Below are 12,488 nucleotides of genomic sequence, written 5' to 3' on the forward strand. Positions count from 1 at the left end.
TTAAATTGTCTCCAAGGGGTTATGATAGCAAAAAATTACTTAGGGGGGGGGGGGGGGGGGAGGGAAGGAACATAGGGGGGTCATTCCGAGTTGATCGCACGTAGCAACTTTATGCTGCTCGTGCGATCAACTAGACGCCGCCTATGGGGGAGTGTATTTTAGCATAGCAAGGCTGCGATCGCTTGTGCAGCCCTGCTATGCTAAAAAAGTTTTATGTAAAACAAGACTGGCCCTAGACATACTTACCTGGTGCGATGATTTCAGCGATGCAGGTCCTGGAATTGACGTCAGACATCCGCCTTCCAGACGCCTGGACACACCTGTGTTCACCAAAACACTCCCGGAAAACGGTCAGTTGATGCCCCGGAACGCCTTCCTTTTGTCAGTCTTCTTGCGGTCACCACTGCAACAGCTTTCTTTGTATGCGGCGTCGCTGCCGTCGCCAGGCAACAACGCACCTGCACAATGCGGCCGCCGTGCATGCACAGTTCCAACCCGGTCGCACGGCTGCGAAGAAGTGCAGCGTGCGATCGGGTCAGAATGAACCCCATAATTCTAGTCCAGTGGTTCCCAATCTTTCTTGAATCACGTCACCATATAGTATCAGTATTTTTTTCACTGCGCCCTTAGGCCAGAAGTTCTTATTGAGTAATTCAGGTAAAACATAATACAGTAAGTATACGGCTTATCTGTCATCCTCAAGTTCAGTTATATGCAGTAGTACTGGACTTTTGTTTGCACACACATTTTCTGATTGGCAGCCACTATCACTAATTGTGATCACAAATGACATTATCACATACTTGCCTACCGGACCCTCTCCATGAGGGAGAAAATGCTCTGTTCCTGGACTTATCTGGTAATGTATGATTGCCATCACCTGTGGTGAGCTAGGTAATGGATAAGAAAGGTGTTTCACCACAGGTGATGGCAATCATACATTACCAGGAAAGTCCAGGAACAGAGCATTTTCTCCCTCATGGAGAGGGGCAGTAGGCAAGTATACATTATCACACTGAGCACAAATAATTTAATTCGTTCCTGGTCCACCAACCCAGGGCACCAATACAAGTGCTTCGAGGTACCCTATTTGGGAACCACTGATGTAGTCAATTTAATATATATATATATATATATATACACACACACAAAAAATATATATTTATATATATATATATATATATATATATATATTAGTAAATATCTATCTATATATTGTTAATAAACATATACAGTTGATAAACATATATACTGTTGATGTTCATTTGGGTATATACTGTACCAAGCTTTTGGAGCAGGGAGTATTAAACACAGATATGGAGAACAAGACTGCCATCTAGTGGCCACATATACAATTTTCCGGAAAATAATTATTAACATGAAAATACATTTGGCATATGCAAGCATTAATTAACTGCAGTGACCGAAAGGGGTTAATTTAGCCTCTGACCATAGACTGCCGTAGAACCACAAGTTCCAGCATGCCCATGTAGTGGATTATGCTGGGACTTATAGTTCAAGAACGGGGGGGGGGGGGGAGTCATAAAGCTGGCACCCCTGTGCTGTGCAAGACACACGGCCACATTACACCATCTGGGGCATGAAATGCTCATTCTGCCTCTATTGCACAGCTACAGCAGCAGTGGTGGAGCTCATCCTCTCCAGCTGCATTGTGGGTGTTGTGGTTCCCTGTGCAGCATTCTATTATGGCGAGAACTACATTTCCCAGAATGCAGAGTTCCTTCCTGGTTCATGGCTGCAAGGACACCAGGCTGAGGGTGCTGCTGTGCACAGTAAGTTTGAGCTTTCATTGCATTGATCAGTGTTTCTGCAGCCCCCACATGCCAGTGACTACTGAGCTCTGCATGTGATGCCAGGTGGGTGCACACATCAGTGGGTCATAGGCATTGTGGAGGGTGAGGTGAGGAGGGGGCTGTCAGGCGTGTTTGTGATGGCTAGGCCAGTGCTTGGTGATGCAGATTGCAAACCAGCCTTCTAACATCAAATGAGCCTCATGCATTTACAGTGTGCCATTTCATGTGTCCAGATACAAATGGCTGACTGGCATTGCCTTATAGCAGCAGTCCTATAATAACAAAAGCTTCTTTCTTCTGACTGCTATTAAGGAGTCATTTATTATTTTATCATCAGCTATTTAGTTTCCAAAAATTCGGCATGACTAAAGTACCCAGAGGAAACCCACACAAGCATGGGAGAACATACAAACTCCACACACAGCCTTGGTGGGAATTGAACCCATGACCTCAGTGCTGTAAGACATTAAGCTAATCATTGCGTCAACATTCTTACCTGACTCTTTGACTTTCCATAGCGTTACGTGACTACCATGGCAACCACTGTCACATGGTACATGCTTTAGTGAGCAGGGAGCCTTGGGAACGCCCCTCTGAGCTCTGTTTTCACTGTGACCATGGCAGATGCTAGATTCAAGTGGCCTAAGGGACCTTTTACGTCAGGGGAGGAGCTAGGCCAGCGGGATAGTTCTTCTATTATCCACGTCACCAACTATTACCTTTAGTAATGAGCTGGCGAGCAAAGCGAGCCCGCTAGGGTACTTTTCGGGTACCCTGTTCGTCCGCAGCTCCTCCCCCTGGTGACATCAGAAGGTCCCTTCTCCCACTCCGATTTAGAACCAACCCTGTGACCATGCCAGAGTTGTAACCCTGTGGCCATATTTGGTTGCCCTACAGCGAGCTATTGAAAAGGAGATAATGTTTTGTAGGCGGACCTTCTATTGTTATTTACAGAAAAATAATCCTTTATGTGGGATTGCTGGCAAGTGCTATAAATATGTTTGTGTTTTTATGGATGTGGGATTGTGTGTGAATAATCACGTTAGCCGACTTGCATGGCGGCTGTGAAACCAAGCACATGGATAGAAGCTGCGCGGTTCCCTAGATGCGTACAGTTTACATAGGGGCGATTATCTGCATTTAGCGTCATCTACGCTAATGATGGCCAGTAACACTAAACCTGCCCCTATGTGTTCTCATCAGTGTGAATAATTTATGATTATACGTTCTATGGGGCAAATTCAATTATCCTTGGTAAATTACCGTGGCTAATTGATCTCCTGGGGGTTATCCAATTGTCCCCAATAGCCGGCACTATCTGGGATTTTTTTTTTCACATGCCTGGCGAAACAAAATCCCTGATAAGTGCCGTCACATGGATCTAGCAACCTCTCCCTGATCCTATGTGCTTTCGCACAATAACGTTTTTGTTTTCTTTAATATGAAAAAGAACAAGCTTTAACCGAATTGCCCCCCCCCCCAAAAAAAAACAAAAAACATTAGGCGAAATATTGCGGTAAAGCCAATTTTTTTGCGGAGAACGTATTGGACACAATTGAATTCCTCCCCATGTGTGATGTATATATGGAAGAGATGTGGAGGTAGACGGGGGCCTTTTATTTTAGCATTTTCAGAGATTTTGGTTTAAAAAAAAAAATATTACCTCAGACATTTTTGACATCCTTGGGCAGGACGTAAAACAATGAGCCTAGAGCATAGGTTCTCAAACTCGGTCCTCAGGACCCCACACAGTGCATGTTTTGCAGGTAACCCAGCAGGTGCACAGGTGTATTAATTACTCACTGACACAGTTTAAAAGATCCGCAGGTGGAGCTAATTATCTCACTTGTGATTCTGTCAGGAGACCTGCAAAACATGCACTGTGTGGGGTCCTGAGGGCTGAGTTTGAGAACCTGTGGCCTAGAGCAATGGTTCCCAAACGTTTTTGAATCACGGTACCCTAAGAGCACCATTATTTTTTTTCACGACACCCCTAGGCCAAAAGTTTCTCACTGAGAAATTTAGAAAGAAATATTAAATTAAGTAAATTGTGTTTATATGTCATCCTTAGGGTCAGTTGTGTGGTGAGGGACAGGATTTGCTTCTGTCTGTCTACATATGTTATGATTGGCAGCCACCAGCTCTGGTTTTGCCTATTGCATTGACCATAAATAATTTGAATTGGTTTTGGAACACCAATCCAAGGCACCCCTGCAAGTCTCCCGAGGTGGTATTCGGACTCTAGGTTGACACTGTCTAGGTCAACACCTATTGGTTGGACATTGAGTAGGTCGACACAGGAAATAGTTTGACACGACCATTAGGTCGACGTGGAAAAAGCTCCACGTGAGTTTTTCACATTTAAAAAAAAAATTTTGACGAAGCGTGGCGAGCGGACACAGTGCACTAATTGGGGTTCCCCGTCACTTTATAAAGAAATCGACACCAGAAAAACCATAATAAACTCATGTCAACCTTTTTCCATGTCGACCTTGTTCATGTCGATATAATGGTCGTGTCGAAACATTTCCTGTGTCGACCTAATGTGTGTCGAACTAGACACTGTTGACCCTCAGTCCCATACCCTCCCGAGGCAACCCAGGATGCCACGGCAGGTATCCGGTCTCGAGGTCAACAGTGTCTAGGTCGACCACTATTGGTTTATAGGTCGACAGGTCAAAAGGTCGACATCAGTTTAAAAAAAAAAATATTTTTGAACTTTGTCATACTTACGTAACCTGTGCCGAGTGCAGTGAAGCATCTTGCCCGAAGCATGGTGAGCGAAGTGAGCCATGCGAGGAGAGACAGTGCACTAATTGGGGTTCCCGGTCACTGTACGGCGAAAACTACTCCAAAAAAGATAAAAAAACTCCTGTCGACCTAGAATAACCAATCGACCGAGTTACTGTCAACCTAAGTGTGGTCGACCTTCAATACCACACCCGCCACGGCACACAGTTTGAGAACCACTGGCCTAGAGTGTAATGATACGTTATTTGTATTTAAAATAGGTCCTGATGCAGTGGTGGGCGGATATCGTGTGTGCTCCCACATTACATGGCTGTATGCGCGCCGTTGTACTCATTTTATGATGCACTTGTCCCCTATCTGTACTTGGGTGCGCCCAGCTCCAGAATATGCGCAGTGTGAAAACAGGCAATATGCACTCTGTCCACAGGCCATCGTTCAATATACACCCTGCCCACAGTCCATCGTTCAATATACACCCCCCCCCAACAGGCCATTGTTCAATATACAACTCTCCAAAAGGCCATTGTTCAATCTACACCCCCCAACAGGCCATCGGTCAATATACACCCCGCCCAACAGGCCATTGTTCAATATACCCCCCCAGCAGACCATCGTTCAATTTACACCCCCCAACAGGCCATCGTTCAATATACACCCTGCCCAAAAGGCCATCGTTCAATATACACCCTCCCCCCCCCACCCAGCAGGCCATTGTTCAATATACACCACCCCCAACAGGCCTTCGTTCAATATACACCCCGCCCAACAGGCCATCGTTCAATATACACCCTGGCCAACAGGCCATCGTTCAATATACACCCCCTCCAGCAGGCCATCATTCAATATACACCCCCCCCCCCCCCCTAACAGGCCGTCGTTCAATATATACCCCCCCCCCCCCCAACAGGCTGTCATTCAATATACACCCCTGAACAGGCCATTGTTCAATATACACCCCACCCACAGTCCATCGTTCAATATACACCCCCCCAACAGGCCATCGTTCACTATACACCCCTCCCCAACAGGCCATCATTCAATATACACCCAGCCCAACAGGCCATCGTTCAATATACACCCCGCCCAACAGGCCATCGTTCAATATACACCCCTCCCCAACAGGCCATCGTTTAATATACACCCCTCCCCAACAGGCCATCGTTTAATATACACCCCTCCCCAACAGGTCATCGTTCAGTATACACCCCTCCCCAACAGGCCATCGTTCGATATACACCCCGCCCAACAGGCCATCGTTCAATTGCCCCACATTCCGAGTTGTTCGCTCGCTAGCTGCTTTTAGCAGCTTTGCACACGCTAAACCGCCGCCTACTGGGAGTGAATATTAGCTTTGCAGAATTGCGAACGAAAGATTAGCAGAATTGCGAATAGAAATTTCTTAGCAGTTTCTGAGTAGCTCGAGACTTACTCCTACACTGCGATCAGTTCAGTCCTTTTCGTTCCTGGTTTGACGTCACACACACGCCCAGCGTTCGCCCAGCCCCTCCCGCGTTTTTCCCTGACACGCCTGTGTTTTTTCGCACACACCCAGAAAACTGTCAGTTTCCGCCCAGAAACACCCACTTCCTGTCAATCACACTACGATCAGTAGAACGATGAAAAATCTTCGTTAAGCCGTGAGTAAAATACCAAACTTTTGTGCAAATTTACTTGGTGCAGACGCACTACGAACATTGCGCATGCGCAGTTTGCGAATTATCGCACCGATGCGAAGAAAAAGAACGCGCGAACAACTCGGAATGAGGGCCAATATACACCCCTCCCCAACAAGTAATCGTTGAATATACACCCCGCCAACAGGCCATCGTTCAATATATAGTGTTCACTCTAGGATTATTTTAGGGCAGGGTGCTGATCATTGAGGAGGGCACATTTTAATTTTGAAGGGCACATTTTTGTTGTGACGCTTTTCGCACAATGCATATGTATTTAGTTTTTAATTATACATATATTTTCCCCTTAATGTATCATATACCCCTACATATATATAGGACACCCATGTAACTCCCAGCATCTATACAGAGAAAGTATATGTCCAGTCTTCTTGAAAGAACGGCTGTAGCATATACATAATTAGTAGATAATAATATAGTGTTCCCTCTAGAAAATGTAGAGGGCAGAGCGCCGGACAGCGGGGGTACATATGTGCGCGCACGTCCGAAAAGGGGGAGTGGTCATGCAAATCAGGGGGCATGGCTATGAAACGTCATTTAAGTGGGCGGTGTGGCCCGCAGACGTTATTACAGGGGGCGTGGGCGGCCGGCGGCGTCACTGTTGGGGGAATGCGTGCTGGGCTTCCCCCAAGCTCCCTCCCACAGCGTAAATGGATGCCGTGCGCATGCGCGCGGCATCTTTACACTCTGGAAGGACAGGAAGCGGGAGGCTGTTTTAGCAGGGCGCCGCGGAAAGGGCAGGGCAGATTTTGCCCTTAAAAAATCGAGCAGGGCGCGGCGCCCTGTTAAAACAGCCTAGCGTGTACACTAATAATATGTCTCCTCCAGCGCTGAAGTAGTTTTAATCCTTGTGGTATAAAGAAGAAAAGTTAAGCAGAGGGTTCAAATATATAGGTAAAAAATAAGTCTGTTCTTCTACTAGGAAAATACTGTAAGCCATGGGTCTTCAACTACACGTCCCAGCATGCCCTGCCACAGTTTTGCTATTAAGGCATGCTTTAGCAGAGTGCTGTGTTATGCAGGCAGCCACAGCAGTGATGCCATTTACAGACCCTCCTCTGCCATCCAGTTGGCTAAGGATAGAAATTGTGTTCCAATTTCAGAGGTGGGCAAGGAGTAGACCACTACATTGTAACATGCGCTCTGACTGTTGCATTCTGTGGGGGATTTTATGATCCTGTAGGGTGCACTGAAAAAGAGCAGGGTGCGGCACTCTGCTGAAACAGCCTAGAAGGAACACTAATATACACCCCACCCACAAGCAATCGTTCAACTCCGCGTCCTCTCCTTTATCTACAATAGTGTTTTACAACTTTGGTCCTCCGGGCACGCTAGCAGTCCAGGTTTTGAGTATATCCGTGCCTTTTCACAGATGGTAAATCAAAATGGTATTAATTAAGTCACCTGTGCTCAAGAATAGCTATCCTTTAAAACCTGAACCGTTAGTGTATAGGAGGAATTGTAATGCAGTACAAAGGATTTTGTGTCCTGCTCACCGTACCTATTGTAGTGAGGCTGCTGCACAGTATTATGTGCTGTTATCTTCGCCTTGATTCCGCCATATAAAATGATATAAGCGCTATATAAATGACTATTAATGACCTGTGTACTCCCAGCTATACTAGAACCAGCAGTCCCAACTTGTACACAGCTGTTGTAAGCGGTATCTGCCAAAATGGGGTTGAAGTACTAAGCGGGGCTCTCAAATTGTCATAGAACTACAAATTCCAGCATGCCTGGGCAAATCGTTGGTTGCTTAAGTCTGATTAATATAACACATTTAATGCATTACATGGATGAGAACAGGAGGAAAGTTACTGAAGGGGATAGTATAGGGACAAGGGGATAGTATAGGGACAAGGGGAAAGTATAGGGACAAGAGGATAGCCTTTTTTTACAGGAACGTTGATGTACAGCACTATGTACAATGCCACCTGCATCGGGGACGCGTGTTTAAGATAGATATGGCCCTAATTTACCAAGTTTCCCGGCTGTTCTCCGTTATGCAATGGGTCCAAGCACACCGCAGTCTCTCATCATGAATCAGCAGTAATTAGAATTTCTGTGTTGAGCTGAGCCTTCCCAGTAACGACTCTAGCCCTTGTCAGTTCAATAAGTAATTACATTCTTTTGAGAACACCTGTAAATAATATATGTCTCCATTTAATCACAAATCTACCAGTTGATGTTCTTAAATGTACATGTTTCTGCGATTGAATTGAAGCATAGACCTCTATTATATAAGTTGTCATGTGTCTAGCGCAGGACACCGTGCTCACAGAGGCCCCCTGGTGGTGAACCACAAGACATGGCCACATCCGCGCTACTATGTCTAACTCTGTGCACCGCCAACATTGTCACGCATATCTGGACCAGACCATTAGCATGGAAGCACAAGTATATGGGAGAGAAAGACGAGAGGAAGAGAGAGAAGATAGATAGAGAGAGAGACAGACGGGAGAGCAGAGAGAGAGAGAGAGATGTGAAGTTGGGGAAGACAGAGGGAAAATAGCCCCTGTAATTGCAGTTTGGTGAATAGTTGGTGCAAAATACTTGTCCTATACATTGCTTGTTGGTTATATATGGTGCATAAGGAGAAAGGGAGATTTTACTTTCACCATGACTACTTGGAAGAGAGCGTTAAATCCAGCACTGTGATGGGAACCTCGGAAATTCAGGCATCCGCTATATGCAGAAGTTTGACCCGCAGCGTCAAGTACCAACTGCAGCGGCTCTATGCTGCTTCTGCATCCAGCTGATGTGTTGACAAACGACAGTCCCAGCGCAGCAGTGATTATGGCGCATCTGCTGAGACGGCGACATGACTTTGTGTCCTGGAAGCCCAATGAGAACAGGGGTTCTGCGGCACACAGATCAGGGACACCCGTAGTTTTTAACTGCATTATATTGAGGGAAAAAAAGATGATTGCAAATGAGTATCATACTGCAATGCTTCATTATTCTATAGGAAATATGTGCTGAACGGAATAAGACTACACCATGAGTTAATCGATGTTGAACTTGATTGGCTACATCTTAGTGAGGTCACTTGTTTCTAGGAAATCAATAGGCTGCGTAGTCTTAAATATTGGTTCAGTCAACAAAATGTCCGCCTTTATTCTGTGCAGGTGACAGTGCTGTGGATAGAGCCCCTGTGCTGACCTCAGTTGTGGTAATTTTGTTAGTAAATCATGATTGTTTAAATAATTCAATTATTTTCCATTGATAAAGCCGCTTTTCTCAGAATCGTCGAGACATGGAGTGGGCCCGGGTAGTAGTGGTGGTGGGGTAACTGGAGGAGGCATAGCTATGACCTGTCGTTGTGTACATTCCTATATTGGTTGCTGGAGGTCATGGTGGCGGCATTGTGAGGCGTAGTTACGTATTCCATACAGTCCAGGGGCCCAGGTAATTTGACCATGCTCTCCCTTCCCCCTCATGGCGCCTCTTGAGGGAAGCCATCTTGATATGCTCTCAATTGCTTGAGTAGAAAATATATTTTGGCAAAATAGTAATCTCTTTACTTTGTCCTTGTTTCAGTTGCCAAACCCTTTTGTGTGCTGATGCTGCCGGCACGTCTTCTCCAGGCTTTCAGACGTGTTCCCTCCGTTTTACTGACATCGAGTTATTCTTCCTCACCGCACAACATGGAGAAGCCTGTGGAGACTTCTATCAGGTCCAAGCTGGCTCAGAACTTGGAACCCTCCCACCTAGAGGTGCTTAACGAGAGTTACATGCATTCCGTACCCCCCGGATCGGAAACTCACTTTAAAGTGGTAGTAGTGTCTGACATGTTCAATGGGAAGTCTCTGATCCAGAGACACAGACTCGTCAATGATTTGCTGAAAGAGGAGCTAGCCGGGCCAGTACATGCCTTATCCATTCAGGCCAAGACCCCGCAACAGTGGGAAGATGACCCAACTGTCGGGAAAAGCCCTGGGTGCATGGGGGGCTCGAAACATGACCCGCAAATGAGCAAGAAACTCAGCACTCAAGTGTAATAGGGAATAATAGACGATGAGAATAGTACAGCCTTGTTTTGTGGACACAGCTGGTGTAATAATTCCATCATACGATCTGTAAACCTTCTATGTACATTGATGTTTAAATTATATCCTTGTTTGAAAGTAGTATGGAACCGTATATGAGAATATACATTATTTGTTGTAGATGTGAATTTGCTCATAATAAAAAAAAAAAGTATTGTGAAAGCTTATGATGGCGTCATGGTCACTGTTTACCCTGCCACATACTGGAAGCAGCCAGTTAGGGATCTGAAGTAATATTGATGACCTCATGAATATAAGTCAGGCCCAGTACTATTTTTCTGGAAAAATAGGTTCAGTAACTCTGGGTCTAGAAGAAGAGCTAATAAAAAACTTTATATATATATTTATACTAGATAGGTAGATGGATAGTATTTAGAAAGGAAGGCACTTAAAAGGGAATTTTCAATAAAACTTGTCTTATGGAAAGTAAATTTTGGCCCAGGACAGGGTCAGGAACCCTGTTCCTGATTATGTCATATTTAATGAGAGGTTCAGAAACTGAGTTCCTGCTTGTTCCTGATGCAAAATAGCACTGGTCAGGCCTCATGAGTGTTAGTCAGGCCTCATGAGTGTTAGTCAGGCCTCATGAGTGTTAGTCAGGCCTCATGAGTGTTAGTCAGGCCTCATGAGTGTTAGTCAGGCCTCATGAGTGTTAGTCAGGCCTCATGAGTGTTAGTCAGGCCTCATGAGTGTTAGTCAGGCCTCATGAGTGTTAGTCAGGCCTCATGAATGTTAGGCCTCATGAGTGTTAGTCAGGCCTCAAGAGTGTTAGTCAGGTCTCATGAATGTTAGTCAGGCCTCATAAATATTAGGCCATAGAAACATAGAATTTGACGGCAGATAAGAACCACTTGGCCCATCTAGTCTGCCCCTTTTTTATCCTTTAGGTCAGGGGTCTTCAACCTTTAAGACAGTGGGCCACAATAACAAATTCAGTGTAGTCCGAGGTTCACTAAACGCATTTCGCTGTTTGCGCTCCAGGTCCCCGTGGCTCAGCGTGTTCCCCGCTCCATCCCATCAGCTATCCCAGGCTCAGGAGGCCTTATATATATATATATATATATATATATATATATATAATATATATATGAATATACATACAGTGGTGTGGCCGCATGGGACGTATACAGTGAAAATTGGGGCGTGATACACATATGACCCTGATAGTGCAGTGCCAGATACACATATGCCTCCAGTAGTACAGTGCCAGATACACCTATGCCCCCACAGTGCCAGATACACATAATGCACCCACTGTGCCAGATACACATAATGCACCCACAGGAGTCTGTTTACCCGCAGCGCTGGCTACATTGCAGGCACACACAGGCAGGTATGCAGGGCCTGATAGTGAGGGCCACCAGCATATAAGAAACAGTGTGCGGGGTTACCTGCTGGTAGTGGTGGCTGATGAAGCAGACGCTCGGCTCCTCAGGACACGTCGCGCTCCAGCCCAGGCTTCCGACGCCACCGGATATCACCGGATGTCGGAATGCGTGCAGACGCTCTATCCACCCTCCCCTATGGTAGAGCAGAGTTATTAAGTCACGTCAGCGCCACCATTCTCTCCCCCCTAACCTGTGCACTGATTGACGGGCCACAAGAAACAGCTCCATGGGACACGGGTTGAAGACCCCTGCTTTAGGTAATCTCAACCCTTTTTGAACCTTAATTCTTTGTAAGGATGTTCATATGCCTATCCCAAGCATGCTTAAATTGCTCTACAGTCTTATCCTCTACCACCTCTGATGGGAGGCTATTCCACTTATCCACTACCCTTTCTGTGGAGTAATTTTTCCTTCAATTTCCCCTGAACCTCCCCCCCTCCAGTCTCAGTGTATGTCCTCGAGTTCTAATACTTCTCTTCCTTTGAAGAATGTTTCCCTCCTGTACTTTAAGACCCTTTGTTTATTTATGTCCCCTTTTCCCTTCTCTGCTCCAAACTATACATGTTAAGATCTTTTAGCCTTTCCGGGTAAGTTCTGAGATGTAGGCCATGCACCATTTTAGTTGCCCTTCTTTGTACACGCTCTTATCTTAATGTTTTCACTTATTCCTAACAAATTGATAGGCTGCCTTCTAGTACAGAAGTCGAAATAGATGTCTCCACTGTCTGTATGTTAATCGGTCTTCTTCAGTGTAAGTAGGTTCTGGAATATCTTGCCGTAGTTACAATACCT

General features: G+C 45.6%; 1 protein-coding gene across 2 annotated transcripts; it reads left to right on the forward strand.

Moving 5' to 3' along the window:
* The first annotated feature begins 1,585 nt into the window (after positions 1-1,585).
* On the forward strand, positions 1,586-10,475 carry BOLA1 (bolA family member 1). Of its 2 annotated transcripts, none has more exons than XM_063948648.1 (2): positions 1,586-1,793; positions 9,800-10,475. In XM_063948648.1, the coding sequence occupies exons 1-2, from the start codon at positions 1,601-1,603 to the stop codon at positions 10,258-10,260; spliced, it is 654 nt and encodes a 217-aa protein (XP_063804718.1). In that variant the 5' UTR covers positions 1,586-1,600; the 3' UTR covers positions 10,261-10,475. The 2 variants fall into 2 exon arrangements, with proteins under 2 accessions (XP_063804718.1, XP_063804719.1); XM_063948649.1 differs by having other exon boundaries at positions 1,793-1,877.
* The last annotated feature ends 2,013 nt before the right edge of the window (positions 10,476-12,488 follow it).

The sequence above is a fragment of the Pseudophryne corroboree genome, chromosome 12 (genome assembly GCF_028390025.1).
Source record: "Pseudophryne corroboree isolate aPseCor3 chromosome 12, aPseCor3.hap2, whole genome shotgun sequence".
Lineage (NCBI taxonomy): Eukaryota > Metazoa > Chordata > Amphibia > Anura > Myobatrachidae > Pseudophryne > Pseudophryne corroboree.

Excerpts from the sequence above, each read along its gene's own strand:
- BOLA1 (XM_063948648.1), top strand. The coding sequence starts at position 1,601 with ATGAAATGCTCATTCTGCCTCTATTGCACAGCTACAGCAGCAGTGGTG. Across the intron at positions 1,794-9,799 it reads TGAGGGTGCTGCTGTGCACA|TTGCCAAACCCTTTTGTGTG; the intron begins GTAAGTTTGAGC and ends TCCTTGTTTCAG.